Source organism: Eubalaena glacialis, chromosome 4 (genome assembly GCF_028564815.1).
Source record: "Eubalaena glacialis isolate mEubGla1 chromosome 4, mEubGla1.1.hap2.+ XY, whole genome shotgun sequence".
Lineage (NCBI taxonomy): Eukaryota > Metazoa > Chordata > Mammalia > Artiodactyla > Balaenidae > Eubalaena > Eubalaena glacialis.
This window is the reverse complement of record NC_083719.1, coordinates 59,282,084-59,299,252: the sequence shown is the minus strand read 5'-3', so window position 1 is coordinate 59,299,252 and position 17,169 is coordinate 59,282,084. Positions and strand designations below refer to the sequence as shown.

The window sequence follows — 17,169 nt, the reverse complement described above, 5'->3', positions numbered from 1 at the left end:
ATTTCTATGCTATATACTTTATCAACATTTTTAAAATGAATTTTGCTTTTTGTGTTTTGTTTATGAAATCCTTCCCTACCTTGAGATTATAAAGATATATTTTCTTCTAAATGTTTAAAAACTTGGCTTCTTCATTGATCCATATGGTATTCATTTTTGTGTATAGTTTGAGGTATGGATCCAAATTTAATATTTTGTACACGAAGAATTGTTCCAATACCATTTCTTAAATATGTCCCCCTTTCCCCATTGATCTTCACTGCCAAGCATTTCATACATGCATGGATCTAGTTATGTGGTTATACTCTTTCACTGAGCTATTTGTCTATATCTGCTCCAGTATATATAATATTATAATTCATAGAGTTTTAAAATACATTTTGATATCTGATAGGACAAGTCTTCCCTTTCCCCAATCTCATATTTTTTGTCTCCCCATCATACTGCCTCAATAATGTCTCTATTTATTTCCCTCTCCAACAAGCCAGATTAGAAAAATGGTCCCAGATTGCAGAACGAGGTTTCCTAACTCGTGTGGAGCTCAGCCCAGCCCCACATGTTGACAGCCATAAGCAGGTATTTGTTTCTTAGGTGTGCATAGGAATGCTAACACTAGTATCTAAGCTTTATGGATTTTTTCTATGAGTAATAGCATTTTCATAAATAATTGATGATTATGGAAAAATGTCTATGAAAATTACAGGGACCAAATTATTCTCTAATTTTCAACTAGAGAAGTTAAGGCAGAGAGAGATTAGAGAAAGTTTCTATGGTAACTTCTTTTCCTCACTCATCAGCTACCACCCATCACCTACCTAGGTCCTGAACTTCTAGTGAAAGTGAGATGGGAAAGGTAATGCATCAAGTCAAATGGAAACATGGCAAAGATCTTTGGGGGACTGGGTACCTCGAACAGGCTTGAGGGGTTAAGAAACACCTACCTTTTGGTTAAGAGAACAATGACTGGACTGCAGTTATCTTAGGATAAATCTGGATTCTGTAAACTTACCAGTTCCCATGATTTTGCTTTAGTTTTCTCTTCCTCCTTGGCTTCCTTTCTACCCCTTCCCTCCTGTTGTCTCTTCTCTCTTACTCTCTGCTTATATTCCTGGACACTTCTGTTCCTTTCAGATGCCATTCTACACAAGTTCTTCCTTTTTGCTTTTGGAGGTTTTTACACTGCTCTGGTACTCTTGCTTAGGGACCTCTCATATGGTTCTTCATGATAATGCCCATTATATAATGTAGTAACAAATGCTGTTTAAGTTCACAGCAGGCTAGATGAGGAAATGTCAGCTATGTTTTATCTTAAGTGTTTACATACACACCAATGTATGTAAAGTTATTTAATCACAGGAGAGATTCTATTTGTCTTGAGGATTTAAGGCTTTTTTGTTTTTTGTTTTTTTTGCTAAGTCACATTTGCCATCAAAACTGCTGCTCTGTCTTGTCCTGTCTTTAAATACCCACTAGATGTTGCTAAAGGGCTGTGGGAGAAACAGTCTTCAGTTTGATCCAAAGCTTCTGAATTACTGAACTAGAAACTTGCAGCCATCAGAAATAGGAAGGATATAAGCTTAAACACAGAAACAGGAAGCATATCTTCAAAAGATAGGAAGGAAGTAAAACTGACTAAGGACTGAGTATTTAAAGACAATGTTGGTGTAATTGAAACTTGTGCATTAGCATTTTGACATTTGTCAGCTGAATACAATGTTAAATCTTTAGAGATGATCTCTCCTAGGGCATCTGAAACTTGACTGAGGTTTCAAATCAGGTTTCAAAAACAGTACAAACATTCTGGACATCCTAAAAAGTATTTAATATTGTAAAAATTACTGTTTTCTCATTCTAAAAGTATTACATTGCCATTTAAGCAATTAGGAAAATAACAGGAAATTATAGAGGAGAAAATAATTACCCAGAACTCAGGGATAGTCACTCAGGGTGACTGTCTTTTGCATTTTAGCACATTTCTTTCCTTCCAGCTTTTCTCCTATACTTTTTAAACTATAAAATATTGTATATATTATATATGTATATATATACTTTTTGTTTAATTATATATGTTGTATATGTATATATACATACATACTTTTTCGTTTGATAACATATTGTATATATATGGTATATGATGTGTGTATATATACACACAATATACACACATACACACACATACATACATCCTGTGGAAGCTATTAAACATAATAACAACCAGCCCTATGATGTGTGGGAGCAGGGCAGGCGGTGGGGGGGGCGGTTACTTGTAAAATTCGCAGATTTCTGTGGTGTAAATACTCCAAAACTTACTCTACACATTATTAGTTCTTCTTTCCTGGTCCTCTTCCTCCACTCAGTAAACCACAAAATCTGGCCCCATAGTAAAATGTAACAAAATAATTGAGAAGTGATGAGTTTTGGGTATTTATTGCCTTTATTTTTAATATAATTTGTTCAATTATGCTTATATACTTTAATTTTTAATAGTGACTACATTTAATAACTGACTTCCAAATTCCTGAAAATTTAAAAATCAGCTCTTACAAACTAGTAGAAGCTGGATCCAGTTCACCTTTGACACCACTCTAGTAAGAACTTCCCTGCCTCCCTCCCTCAACTCTCTGTCTTCCCCATAGTCCAGTCCTGGAGGGATCAGCCTTTGAGGTTAGTTAAGGGGAGGAAGGGAATCAGAAAAGAAAAAGCAACGTGTAGAATAAGTTTTGCTTAAGCAAAGATTTTTAGCGTAAGACACAAAAAGCACTGTATTGGGTTGTTTAGTGTCTCCCCTCCCCCAAATTCATGTTCTTCTAGGAACCTCAGAATGCGACCATATTAGGAAATAGGGTTGTTATAGTTGTAATTGTTTAAGTTAAGGTGAGGTCATAGTGGAGTAGGGTAGGCCCTGCTCTAATATGACTAGTGTTCTTACAAGAAGAGGAGAAGAGGCACAGAGAAAGAGATGTACAGGGAGAAGACCACTTGATGATGGGGGTAGAGATTGGAGTCAAGGCAAGGAATGCCAAGAACTATCAGCAACAGCAAAGCTAAGAGGAAGGAATGGAATAGATTCTCACCTAGAAGCTTTAGAGAGAGTCTGGTCTGGCCAACACCTTGATTTTAGACTTCTGGCCTCCAGAATTGTGAGATAATGGATTTCTGTTATTTAAGCCATCCAGTATGCGGTAATTTGTTACGGCAGCCCTAGGAAACTAATGCAAGCACTTACCATGCAAGAAGAAACTGATAAACTGGACATCACCCAAAGTAAAACCTTTTTCTGATGAAAAGGCATTAATAAGAAAATGAAGGGTTGGTTCAAGATGGTGGAGTAGAAGAATGTGTGCTCACTCCCTCTTGCGAGAGCACTGGAATCACAACTAACTGCTAAACAATCATTGACAGGAAGACACTGGAACTCACCAAAAAAGATACCCCACATCCAAAGACAAAGGAGAACATGCAATGAGATGGTAGGTTGGGCGCAATCACAAAATCAAATCCCATAACCACTGGGTGGGTGCCTCACAGACTGGAGAACGATTATACCATAGAAGTCCACCCATTGGAGTGAAGCTTCTGAGCCCCACGTCAGGCTTCCCAACCTGGGGATCCGGCAATGGGAGGGGGAATTCCCAGAGAATCAGACTTTGAAGGCTAGCGGGATTTGATTGCAGGACTTCGACAGGACTGGGGAAAACTACTTTGTGTGTGCCCTCCACTCTCGGAGGGCACACACAAAGTAGTGTGCGCATCAGGACCCAGGGGAAGGAGCAGTGACCCCACAGGAAACTGAACCAGATCTACCTGCTAGTGTTGGAGGGGCTCCTGCAGAGGTGGGGGGCTGGCTGTGGCTCACCACGGGGACAAGGACACTGGGAGCAGAAGTTCTGAGAAGTACTCCTTGGCATGAGCCCTCCCAGAATCCGCCATTAGCCCCACCAAAGAGCCTGTAGGCTCCAGTCCTGGGTCACCTCAGGCCAAACAACCAACAGGGAGGGAACTCAGCCCCACCTATCAGCAGACAAGTGGATTAAAGTTTTACTGAGCTCTGCCCACCAGAGCAACACCCAGCTCTACCCACCACCAGTCCCTCCCATCAGGAAGCTTGCACAAGCCTCTTAGATAGCCTCATCCACCAGGCAGCAGACAGGAGAAGCAAGAAGAACTACAATCCCGCAGCCTGTGGAATGAAAACTACATTCACAGAAAGATAGACAAGATGAAAAGGCACAGGGCTATGTACCAGATGAAGGAACAAGATAAAACCCCAGAAAAACAACTCAATGAAGTGGAGATAGGCAACCTTCCAGAAAAATAATTCAGAATAATGATAGTGAAGATGATCCAGGACCTCGGAAAAAGAATGGAGGCAAAGATGGAGAAGATGCAAGAAATGTTTAACAAAGAACTAGAAGAATTAAAGAACAAACACCTAGAAGAATTAAAGGACAAACAAACAGAGATGAACAATACAATAACTGAAATGAAAACTACACTAGAAGGAATCAGTAGCAGAATAACTGAGGCAGAAGAACGGATAAGTGACCTGGAAGACAGAATTGTGGAATTCACTGCTGCGGAACAGAATAAAGAAAAAAGAATGAAAAGAAATGAAGACAGCCTAAGAGACCTCTGGGACAACACTAAACGCAACAACATTTGCATTATAGGAGTCCCAGAAGGAGAAGAGAGAGAGAAAGGACCTGAGAAAATATCTGAAGAGATTATAGTCAAAAACTTCCCTAACATGGGAAAGGAAATAGCCACCTGAGTCCAGGAAACACAGCGAGTCCCATACAGGATAAACCCAAGGAGAAACACGCCGAGACACATAGTAATCAAATTGGCAAAAATTAAACACAAATTATTAAAAGCAACAAGGGAAAAATGACAAATAACATACAAGGGAACTCCCATAAGGTTAACAGCTGATTTCTCAGCAGAAACTCTACAAGCCAGGAGGGAGTGGCATGATATATTTAAAGTGATGAAAGGGAAGAGCCTACAACCAAGATTACTCTACCCGGCAAGGATCACATTCAGATTCGATGGAGAAATCAAAAGCTTTACAGACAAGCAAAAGCTAAGAGACTTCAGTGCCACCAAACCAGCTCTACAATAAATGCTAAAGGAACTTCTCTAAGTGGGAAACACAAGAGAAGAAAAGGACTTACAAAAAAAAAACCCCAAAGCAATTAAGAAAATGGTAATAGGAACATACTTATTGATAATTACCTTAAATGTGAATGAATTAAATGCTCCAACTAAAAGACATAGGCTCACTGAATGGACACAAAAACAAGACCCATATATATGCTGTCTACAAGAGACCCACTTCAGACCTAGGGACACATACAGACTGAAAGTGAGGGGATGGAAAAAGATATTCCATGCAAATGGAAATCAAAAGAAAGCTGGAGTAGCAATTCTCATATCAGATAAAATAAACTTTAAAATATAGAATGTTATAAGAGACAAGGAAGGACACTACATAATGATCAAGGGATCAATCCAAGAAGAAGACATAACAATTATAAATATATATGCACCCAACATAGGAGCATCTCATACATAAGGCAAATGCTAACAACTATAAAAGAGGAAATCGACAGTAACACAATAATAGTGGGGGACTTTAACACCTCACTTACACCAATGGACAGATCATCCAGACAGAAAATTAATAAGGAAACAAAAGCTTTAAATGACACAATAGACTAGATAGATTTAATTGATATTTATAGGAAATTCCATCCCAAAACAGCAGATTACATTTTCTTCTCAAGTGCACACGGAACATTCTCCAGGAAAGGTCACATCTTGGGTTACAAATCAAGCCTTGGTAAATTTAAGAAAATTGAAATCATATCAAGCATCATTTCTGACCACAACACTATGAGAGTAGAAATCAATTACAGGGAAAAATACGTAAAAAACACAAACACATGGAGGCTAAACAATACGTTACTAAATAACCAAGAGATCACTGAAGAAATCAAAGAGGAAATTAAAAATCCCTAGAGACAAATAACAATGAAAACATGATGATCCAAAACCTATGGGATTCAGCAAAAGCAGTTCTAAGAGGGAAGTTTATAGCAATACAATCCTACCTCAAGAAACAAGAAACATCTCAAATACACAATCTAACCTCACACGTAAAGGAACCTTAGAGAAAGAAGAACAAACAAAACCCAAAGTGAGTAGAAGGAAAGAAATCATGAAGATCAGAGCAGAAATAAATGAAATAGAAACAAAGAAAACAATAGCAAAGATCTATAAAACTAAAAGCTGGTTCTTTGAGAAGATAAACAAAATTGATAAACCTTTAGCCATACTCATAAAGAAAAAGAGGGAGAGGACTCAAATCAAAATTAGAAATGAAAAAGGAGAAGTTACAACGGACACTGCAGAAATACAAAGCATCATAAGAGACTACTACAAGTAACTCAATGCCAATAAAATGGACAACCTGGAAGAGATGGACAAATTCTTAGAAAGGTATAACCTTCCAAGACAGAAAGAGGAAGAAATAGAAAATATGAAGAGACAAATCACAAGTAATGAAGTTGAAACTGTGATTACAGATCTTCCAACAAACAAAAGTCCAGGACCAGATGGCTTCACAGGTGAATTCTATCAAACATTTAAAGAAGCGCTAAAACCTATCCTTCTCAAACTCTTCCAAAATATAGCAGAGGGAGGAACATTCCCAAACTCATTCTACGAGGCCACCATCACCCTGATACCAAAACCAGACAAAGATACTACCAAAAAAAAAAATTACAGACCAATATCACTGATGAATATAGATGCAAAACTCCTCAACAAAATACTAGCAAACAGAATCCAACAACATATTAAAAGGATCATACACCATGATCAAGTGGGATTTATCCAAGGATGCAAGGATTCTTCAATATACACATATCAATCAGTGTGATACACCATATTAACAAATTGAAGAATAAAAACCATATGATCAGCTCAAAAGATGCAGGGAAAGCTTTTGACAAAATTCAATACCCATTTAGGACAAAAACTCTCCAGAAAGTGGGCACAGAGGGAACCTACCTCATCATAATAAAGGCCATATATGACAAACCCACAGCAAACATCACTCTCAATGGTGAAAAACTGAAAGCATTTCCTCTAAGATCAGGAAGAAGACAAGGATGTCCACTCTCGCCACTGTTATTCAACATAGTTTTGGACTCCTATTCACGGCAATCAGAGAATAAAAAGTAAAAAAAGGAATACAAATCGGAAGAGAAGAAGTTAAACTCACTGTTTGCAGATGACATGATACCTATACATAGGTAATCCTAAAGATGCCACCAGAAAACTACTAGAGCTAATCAATGAATTTGGTAAAGTAGCAGGATACATTAATGCACAAAAGTCTCTTGCATTCCTATGCACTAACAACAAAAGATCAGGAAGAGAAATTAAGGAAACAATCCCATTCACCATTGCAACAAAAAGAGTAAAATACCTAGGAATAAACCTACATAAGGAGGTAAAAGACCTGTACTCAGAAAACCATAAGTCACTGATCAAAGAAATCAACGATGACACAAACAGATGGAAAGATATACCATGTTCTTGGATTGGAAGAATCAGTATTGTGAAAATGACTATACTACCCAATCTACAGATTCAATGCAATCCCCATCAAATTACCAATGGCATTTTTTACAGAACTAGAATAAAAAATTTTTTAATTTGTATGGAGACACAAAAGACCCTGAATAGCCAAAGCAATCTTGAGGGAAAAAAATGGAGCTGGAGGAATCAGACTCCCTGACTTCAGACTATACTACAAAGCTACAGTAATCAAGAAAATATGGTACTGGCACAAAAACAGAAATGTAGAGCAATGGAACAGGATAGAAAGCCCAGAGATAAACCCAAGCACCTATGGTCAACTAATCTATGACAAAGGAGGCAAGGATATACAATGGAGAAAAGACAGTCTCTTCAATAAGTGGTGCTGGGAAAGCTGGACAGCTACATGTAAAAGAATGAAATTAGAACACTCCCTAACACCATACACAAAAATAAACTCCAAATGGATTAAAGACCTAAATGTAAGACCGGACACTATAAAACTCTTAGAGGAAAATATAGGAAGAACACTCTTTGACATAAATCACAGCAAGATCGTTTTTGATCCACCTCCTACAGTAATGGAAATAAAAACAAAAATAAACAAATGGGACCTAATGAAACTTAAAAGCTTTTGCACAGTAAAGGAAACTATAAACAAGATTAAAAGACAACCCTCAGAATGGGAGAAAATATTTGCAAACAAATCAACGGACAAAGGATTAATCTCCAAAATATATAAACAGCTCATGCAGCTCAATATTAAAAAACAAAAAACCCAATCAAAAATTGGGCAGAAGACCTAAATAGACATTTCTCCAAAGACATACAGATGGCCAAGAGGCACGTGAAAAGCTGCTCATGTGCTCACTAATTATTAGAGAAATGCAAATCAAAACTACAATGAGGTAGCACCTCACACTGGTCAGAATGGCCATCATCAGAAAATCTATAAACAACAAATGCTGGAGAGTGTGTGGAGAAAAGGGAACCCTCTTGCACTGTCAGTGGGAATGTAAATTGATACAGCCACTGTGGAGAACAATATGGAGGTTCCTTAAAAAACTAAAAATAGAATTACCATATGACCCAGCAATCCCACTACTGGGCATATACCCAGAGAAAACCATAATTCAAAAAGACACATGCACCCCAATGTTCATTGCAGCACTATTTACAGTAGCCAGGTCATGGAAGCAACCTAAATGCCGACCAACAGATGAATGATAAAGAAGATGTGGTACATATATACAATGGAATATTACTCATCCATAAAATGGAATGAAATTGGGTCATTTGTAGAGATGTGGATGGACCTAGAGACTGTCATACAGAGTGAAGCAAGTCAGAAAGAGAAAAACAAATATCGTTTATTAACGCATATATGTGGAAATCTAGAAAAATGGTACAGATGAACCAGTTTGCAAGGCAGAAATAGAGACACAGATGTAGAGAACAAACGTATGGACACCAAGGGGGGAAGTGGCGGGGTGGGGGGGGCGGTGGTGGGATGAACTGGGAGATTGGGATTGACATGTATACACTAATATGCATAAAATAGATAACTAATAAGAACCTGCTGTATTAAAAAAATAAAATTCAAAAAAAAGGAAAAAAAAAAATGAATAGGCAAGCCAGAGACAAATAAAAAATATTTATGAGGCATAAATCTGACAAAGGCCTCATGTCCAGACTGTGTAAAGGACTCCTACAATAAAAACACAAACAACAATAAAAACAGCCCAATACAAACAGCCCAACTGACAAGTGGGCAAAAAATTTGCATCGAAACTTCACAAAAGGTACAAACAATCAAAAAGCACACAGAAGGTGCTTAATGTCCTTAGCCATTAGGGAAATGCAAATTAAAACCACAATGAGATACTATTTCATGCCCACCAGAATGGGTAATACATAGGAGATTGACTATCAAATGTTGGTGAAGATATGGAGCAAAGGGAGCTTTCATACACGGCTGGTAGGAGTATAGAAAGGCAGTTTTTTATAAAGTTAAACATATACCCACCATATACCCCAGCAGTTGTACTCTTAGGTATTTACCTAAGAGAAATGAAAACATACATCCACAAAAAGACTTCAATGAGAATATTACTAGCAGCATCTCTATAATAGCCTCCAAAGTGTAAATAAATGTTTGTCAACAAGCGAATGGACTAAACAAATTTGGTATGTTCATACAGTGTAATAGTACTCAGCAATAAAGAGGAATGAATTGATATAAACCACATCGGTGAATCTTAAAAACATTAAACCTACTAAAAGAATCCAGTTTAAAAAGATACATACAATATGATTCCATTTACATGAAAGGCTACTCTGTGGTGCTAGAGAAACTACATGACAGAAATCAGAAAGTGTTTGCTTGGGGGTAGGTATTGAGGAAAGGGCAGAAGCAATGGAAATATTCTTTATCCTGTTTTAAGCAGTGGTTACCTGAGTGTGTGTGTGTGTGTATACATATATATATATATATATATATGTATGTATATATATAGTCAAAATCATTGAACTGCATCATGTTACTACATCAAAATTCTGATTAACCTTTCATGGCTGGCATTTTTGTGTCTTTCTACTTTGGCAGATCTGCTAATATATTAGTCTAAACTAGTTTACATGACTGTTTCAGTTACGCACAAAGAAGAGCCCATTACCATGTGTAAATCTGGCAATTTTGTGAGTCCAAAAATCAATTAAAATTTATTATTTTTTATGTATTAATCATTTATGTAAATTATACTTTTAAGATCTGAGCTTTTAAGATTACTGTTTTTCCACTTACAACTCCAATTTTCCTCCTGTAGGTTGTGTATGCTGGTGTAAGAAATACAGAAATTTACAACAGTTAAAAAAAAATCCACCACACATTGAACTGAACACTAAGGTCCATATATGTCATGATATGCAAATTATTCCTTAATGAAGAGAAGCGATAAAAAACAGATTATACAGTTCTTCAGTGGCAGAGTCAGGGGGTGGCTTGGTATGCTTGATACCCTCTTATTTCCTCAATCCCCCTAAACAACCCCAAATAAACATACACTCTAAGATAAAGGCGTGAATTTGCTGTGTAAGCAGCTAAGTGACAACTGTGTTTGCTATTCAAACACAACCTTTGTTGAAGTTTCATAGCTCTCACTTCAAAAAGATTATCACCCTGACACCTTTCCTATATGAAATTCCAGAGCTGTCACTGTTCAGCTCTTTGCTTTATTCTGTAAATAGTATACTATGAGAAGCTATACATGTCTATGTATATATCTGCTTTTCATTCTTCTTAATGACAACACAGTATTCCACTGATAATCCCCTATTGATGGACATTTAGGTTGTCTCTAACTTTTCAAAATTACTGTTGGAATCTTTTGAACTTGTCAAAACTAGCTGACAAAATCAGTGTCATTTTCACCAGGCTGTTGCATTTGAGTTTCTAATTCTTTGAAAGCCTATCACGACTTTATCTGTCACTTTGATTGCCAATTTTTTATACCAATACTATACTGTGTTTATACGGGGAAAATAATTTAAGAATCCTTACAAAACCCTGATAATCATGTTTAACATCTGTTGCTTTTTTCATGTCATCATAAATTATAAAATGTTGTAATGTATTTCTCCTTCTGAGACAGATGATCAGTTTATAACCGTTGCCCCCTAACTAGGTCATTTTGCATTTTCACTTCTAAAGAAATATATTATTCATGATCTAATAGAGCTAAACAATGAATAATTATGATTTTAGAGATCACACAGAATAGCAACGTCTTGCAGGCATCCTGGGGCAATGGGTCAGGGAGGGTTGTTATAAACTACCACTAGGCATGCCTAGTCCTCTGATTCTCGTTTTTGAAATGCCGAGTTTTTGCAATCATCCTTTGCTGATTTTATGGGCTTCACTGTAATATATCTTTTTGTCAATCACCAGAATAACACATGCTATTAATTATTCTTCAGAGGGTTTTTTTAAATGAAATATTAATTGCTTATTAGGCTACTATCTTAAATTTCTAGTACTTTTAACTTTTTGAAGTATTTTCATATCTATTTTATGTATGCCATTTTAAAGTAAAATTGAGCTTCTATATTAAATTCTGCACTAAGAAGGGACATAGCCTGTAGGAGTTGGGTCAGCATATTCCTACACAAGTGAATCAACTATAACGATGACTGCAAAACAAATTTAGGTATTGAACCAACATCTAATCCTGTGTAAACCTGTCTCCGTGTTTTCCCACATTTTGCAGTTTTTGAGAAAGGGTCTCACATATACTGATTTTTTGGATTACATGCATATTCTCATTCATTTTTAAATTCACAAAATAGTTCTTATTTGTGCTAAAGACCATGCGAATAATTTGGGTTGATGGACGGCAACCTTTTTTTTTTTTTTAATCCAAATCTTTGAGAAAATGAATGTTCTTTTTGGAAAATGCATTTTAAAATACTTATCATAGAATACTCAGTGAAATACTTTATATATCTTTATTTTGGGGGGAAATAAAGTAATAAGGTGAAAAGTGGGTTTACTCTCTTAGATATTCATGTTGTGTTATATTTATGATCAAGCAAATCTTCCATGAAAGTCTCATCTCTTACAGTTCTGGGATCTAAAGTAACCTGGATAGAATGGAAATGCTATGAAGCTATATAGGCAGGAAAAAATTTAAATTATAAAAGCCAAATATATTGTGTAACCACAAAAATCCTGAGACTTCTTTTTCAAAATCCACACTTCCAAACAAGTCTCATTATAGTACACCTTGTACATACTCCACTTCCTGCTTAGTGCCTGAGTCCTCATCTCACACCACTCTCCTCTGACTCCCCAGCTTCCGGCACACAAGCCTCCTGGGATGTCTCATGGCCTGTGCACTTATGTTCATTCTTTAAGTCTTAGGTCAAATGTCACCTCTTCAGAGAGGTGATCTCTGACCATGTTCTCTAATCAGCAGCCTCTTTATTTCTTTCAAGCACACATCACTCTGAATTATCTCATTTATTTATGTACTTGTTTGTTGTCTGCCTCATCCATTAGAAGGCGAGGCCAGTAAGGGAAGGGCCCTAATTCCCAGCCCTCCTTCAGGGCACTGAGCCTCACGAGCATTTGTCGTATAGCATATACGCTATTGGTATGATTTTGGAATTTTCCTTCCTAATGAACATCTGAGGTGGCAAAGTTGGCCTTCTACTTTTAATTCACCTTTAAAACAAGCAAAGAATTCCCAAATAGAACTTTTTCTTGAAAGACTTAAAGCCTAAATGGAAATCAAGCAATGAAAATTTAATTATAGTTCTGAAGGATTACTTGGTTTCATTTTATAAATTTACTATACAATATTATTCCTCAAAGATTCAAATTTTGATATAATCTAACTTAATTGTATTCTGCCTCATATTCTTTAATTTTTTACAGATATTTGTTGGTTTAAAAAGAATATAATGCTCTTCTCAAGGTTTTCTGACTAATTCACTATGTGTTAGTATTTATATTAACAAGCAATCAATTTTCCTTTTTAACTACTTGAATTTCTCCCCTATTCTTAGGGACTCTTTAAATCTAAAAGAGTTCCCATTCCCTCTTTTTTTTCCCCATGATATAAACTGTTGAAAGAAACCAGGTCATTTGTCCTATTGAATTTCCCACATTCTAGATTTGGTTAATTTTATCTTCCTGGTGTTAACACATTTCTCTGCTTTTCCACCTTCCCCCCTCATATAAATAACTGATAGTTAGATCTAGAGGCTTGATTAGATTCAGGTTTTTAACTTTCGTGGGGGCTTAGAATACTTCATAGGTAGCACCATTTATTCCTATTGTATCATGCCTGGAGGAACATATTTGGTTGTCTCTTTTAGTAATATGTTAAGATTATCAGTGTATGTAATGTTGTCAGCCTGATCTACCTGTTACAAAATTCCCCATCAGCCTTTTACCTGGGAATTTAGGACTGTTTTAAACATGGAGGATATATAGTTGGAGAGGTGTAAAAAACACAAAGAGGTCTAGTTCTTTGCATATTTATTACTGTTCTGCCTCGTTTATAGAGTTGAGGTGAGGAATATTCAAATAAGTTTATTTTTTATTTTTTGTATATTAACTGTAGGTTATTTTATTTTATTTTTATTGAAGTATAGTTGATTTATAATATTGTGCTAGTTTCAGGTGTACAGCAGAGTGATTCAGTTATACATATTTTTTTTTTCAGATTCTTTTCCATTGTAGGTTATTACAGGATATTGAATATAGTTCCACGTGCTATACAGTAAATCCTTGTTGTTTATCTATCTTATATGTCATAGTGTGTATCCGTTAATCCCATAATCCTAATTTACCCCCCCTTCCCCTTTGGTAACCGTAAGTCTGTCTTCTATGTCTATGAGTCTGTTTCTGTTTTGTAAATAAATTCATTTGTATTATTTTTCCACATATAAGTGATATATAATATTTGTCTTTCTCTGTCTGACTTACTTCACTTAGTGTGATATTTTTGTCCATGCATGATGCTGCAAACGGCAATACTTCATTCTTTATGACTGAGTAATATTCCATCGTATATATATACACCACATCTTTATCCATTTATCAGTGGATGGACACTTCAGTTGCTTCCATGTCTTGGCTATTATAAATAGTGCTGCTATGAATATTGGGGTACATGACTCTTTTTAAATTAGAGTTTTTGTCTTTTCCAGATATACACCCAGGAGTGGGACTGCTGGATCATATGGTAGCTCTAGTTTTAGTTTTTTAAGGAACCTCCACACAGTTTCCCATAGTGGCTACACCAATTTACATTCCCATCAACAGTTGTAGGAGGGTTTCCTTTTCTCCACACCCAGAATCAAGTAAATTTAAAAGACAACCACGAACCAAGTGTTTTAAACAGCAGTGGCTTAAATATGGTCTAAATAGTAAAGTGCACAGGGAACTCTGCTCAATACTCTGTAATAACATAAATGGGAAAAGAATTTGAAAAAGAACAGATACATGCATATGTATAACTGAATCACTTTGCTGTACACCTGAAACTAACATTGTTAATCAACTCTACTCCAATACAAAATAAAAATTTTTTTAAAAAGTAAAATAATAATAAGTACGGCAAAGCCATCTCATGTACTGAAAAGGACAGTAAATTGAGGAGTCAGAAAACCCTAGTTTCTTCCATTTATTTGACAAACCATTAAAGACCCAATATGTGCTTAGACCCTGTAGATTCCAAAGTGAGTACTAAAAACTTGCTATGCGGAAAGGGTCTGTCTTATTGGAATCTTCCTCTCACTTGGGAGGCGGAGCTCACTTGGCTTTGTTTCGAATGAGTTTGAATTAAAAACTTGCAAAGAGATTGAAATCAAATATATAAGAATGTAGTCACTTCATTTAAAAATAATAATTGGTTACTGTGGGAGGCTGCTAGGCACCAATATTTATAAAAATAAAGGGAAAATATAAGGCATTTAACCTGCCTTTCCAACACAATCTGTATTCCAGCGTAACCAAAGAGTTGAGGAAAAAACAGAAATATAAAACATACCAGTTAGATCATCTAAAAACTTCTGATTAACATTTTTGTTTTACTTACCTCAGGGGGACTCTTGGGGAAGGGATGTCAAAGGGATAAGGAGAAAGGCAGCACTTGGCGAACTCAAAAACACTCTTCGGGGCTAAGACCACATTCTGGCTTCGGAAAAGTCTAGCAGAGCTGACAGTTCTTTCCGGGTCTGCGTCTTACAAGCCCGAGATGAGCTGCACGGCACGTGACCCAGCTCTCCCTCGCTGCCGGTAGCGTTAGGCGGGCTCGGCCTCCAGTCTGTCTGCGGCAACGCTTCCTTTCCAATCCCCGCGGCCGCAGCTCTAGTCCCCCCATCGCCCAGCCACGAAGCAAAACTGCCGAAGGCGGGTGTGGTAGCCGGCCACGCCCCAGACCGCCGGGAACCCACCGGCCTGCGGGCGCGCGCCCGGCCACTTCGGGCCACTTCCGGCTACGGGAGCGGAGGGGCGGGGCCGACGTGCGGCGCGCCGGTCAGATGAGCGGCGCGCGGCTCCCCCTGCCGGCGGTGTGGGGCAGGCCTCCGCGCTGGCCCGCCTTTCCCACGACGCCCTCCGGCGCCGCGGTGTGTGCCCGCGTAGCGCGCCGGGCTCCCGCCACCAGTTTTGTTCTGAATTCACAACTTCTCCTGGCCCTCAGAGCAAATTTAAAAAATTTTTTTATTTTTATTTTTTTTTGGGGGGAGGAAATGGAGGAGTTAGAGAAAGAGGATAAAAAAGACTTCGAGCGCGAGGCAGAGATGGAGGAAGGTGCCCAGGCCCCAGACTGGGACAGTGATGAAACGGTGATCGAGGCATCGGTGACGGAGAGCGACCAGGAAGAGGAGGAGTTGCCCTGGAGAAGGTGACCGCCGTTGGGCCTGGGCTCTGGCGGCGGGTGGCCCTCTGAGGGTTGAGGAGAAGTTGTTACCAGCCGAGCGTCTGCGTGTGGGCCCGAGTAGGGCCTTGTGGGGCAGCCAGGCCTGAGCTCAGAATTTCGTAGATAAAGAAGACCGCAACTGCCCCCCAGTCCTTCCCCAACTTAGGACCGAATGAGCTGTATAGCAGGTGGCTTTCTGACATTTTTAAAAAGCCTTCTTTCTTAGCCTGGGGCTTTTTTGCATAGGCAAAACAGTCTTGGGTCTAAACCCCTCAAGTGCATTTTGCTTCCAGCAACTCGTAGCTCAGGTCCAGGAGAGCGTTAGTATACTTTCTCTTGGGAAGAGAATGTGTGACGGGGGAACTGGTTACTACCAAACTGGAAACGGATAGTTTTATAAGAATCAAGAGAAGATGGTAGTTCCGTTCATCAAAACATATCTAGTTCCCTGTGCTGGACACAGGGAGAAGATAAAAGAGATGAGGCCACGGACTCTGAGAAACCTACAGGCCAGGAAAGACGTAAACAGATAATTTCAATGTCATGTGGGAAGTCAGGGTAGGAAGTATGCCCAGGCTGGTTTAGGAGCCCAGAGGGATGCTTACCTCAACCTAGGTGGTCATCAGAGTTTGCCAGGGTTGACTTCTGGGTCGAGGCTCGAAGGTGGGTAGGAATTTGTCAGATGAAGGAGAGGAGGTCTTCAGGCCAAGGGAACTGCATGCATGGGTAAAGGTGTAGTGGTGGGACATAGCATTGTATTATGTGTGTTGGAGTGTGCAAACAGTTGGGTGTTAACTGAAGTGTTAAATGGTGAGATGGCTGTGGTGAAAGATGAGCCTGGAGAGGAAGGTACAGTAAGGTCACGTGAGGCCTCTTATATCCTGTGTGTGTCCTGGTGGGGAGCTTGTAAGATGTTAAGTGGAGGAGCGGCATAAACAGATTTTCGTTCACTCAGGCATGCCCTAGACTAGAGCTTTGCAAATTTTAATGAAAGTTATGAATTTCTTATAAATCACTTCAGAATCCCGTTAACAAGGTGGATTCCAACTCAGGAGTTCTAGGCTGGGGTTTGAGATTCTGCATTTCTAGCAAGCGTCCAGGTTAAAGTTGGTACTATTAGATCAGGGATCAC

At 38.2% G+C, this 17,169-nt stretch overlaps 2 protein-coding genes across 2 annotated transcripts in view; one reads left to right on the top strand and one right to left on the bottom strand.

Moving 5' to 3' along the window:
* The window catches only part of HMGCR (3-hydroxy-3-methylglutaryl-CoA reductase), an 81,183-nt gene extending 65,609 nt beyond the window's left edge, over nt 1-15,574 (bottom strand). The window contains exon 1 of the mRNA XM_061189366.1: nt 15,213-15,574. The gene's annotated coding sequence lies outside the window, so the exon portion shown is untranslated. The remainder of the gene's footprint in view (nt 1-15,212) is intronic.
* Nucleotides 15,575-15,903: 329 nt separating this feature from the next.
* The window catches only part of ANKRD31 (ankyrin repeat domain 31), a 115,688-nt gene continuing 114,422 nt past the window's right edge, over nt 15,904-17,169 (top strand). The window contains exon 1 of the mRNA XM_061187916.1: nt 15,904-16,022. Coding sequence (XP_061043899.1) covers nt 15,919-16,022 — 104 coding nt within the window. The 5' untranslated portion in view covers nt 15,904-15,918. The remainder of the gene's footprint in view (nt 16,023-17,169) is intronic.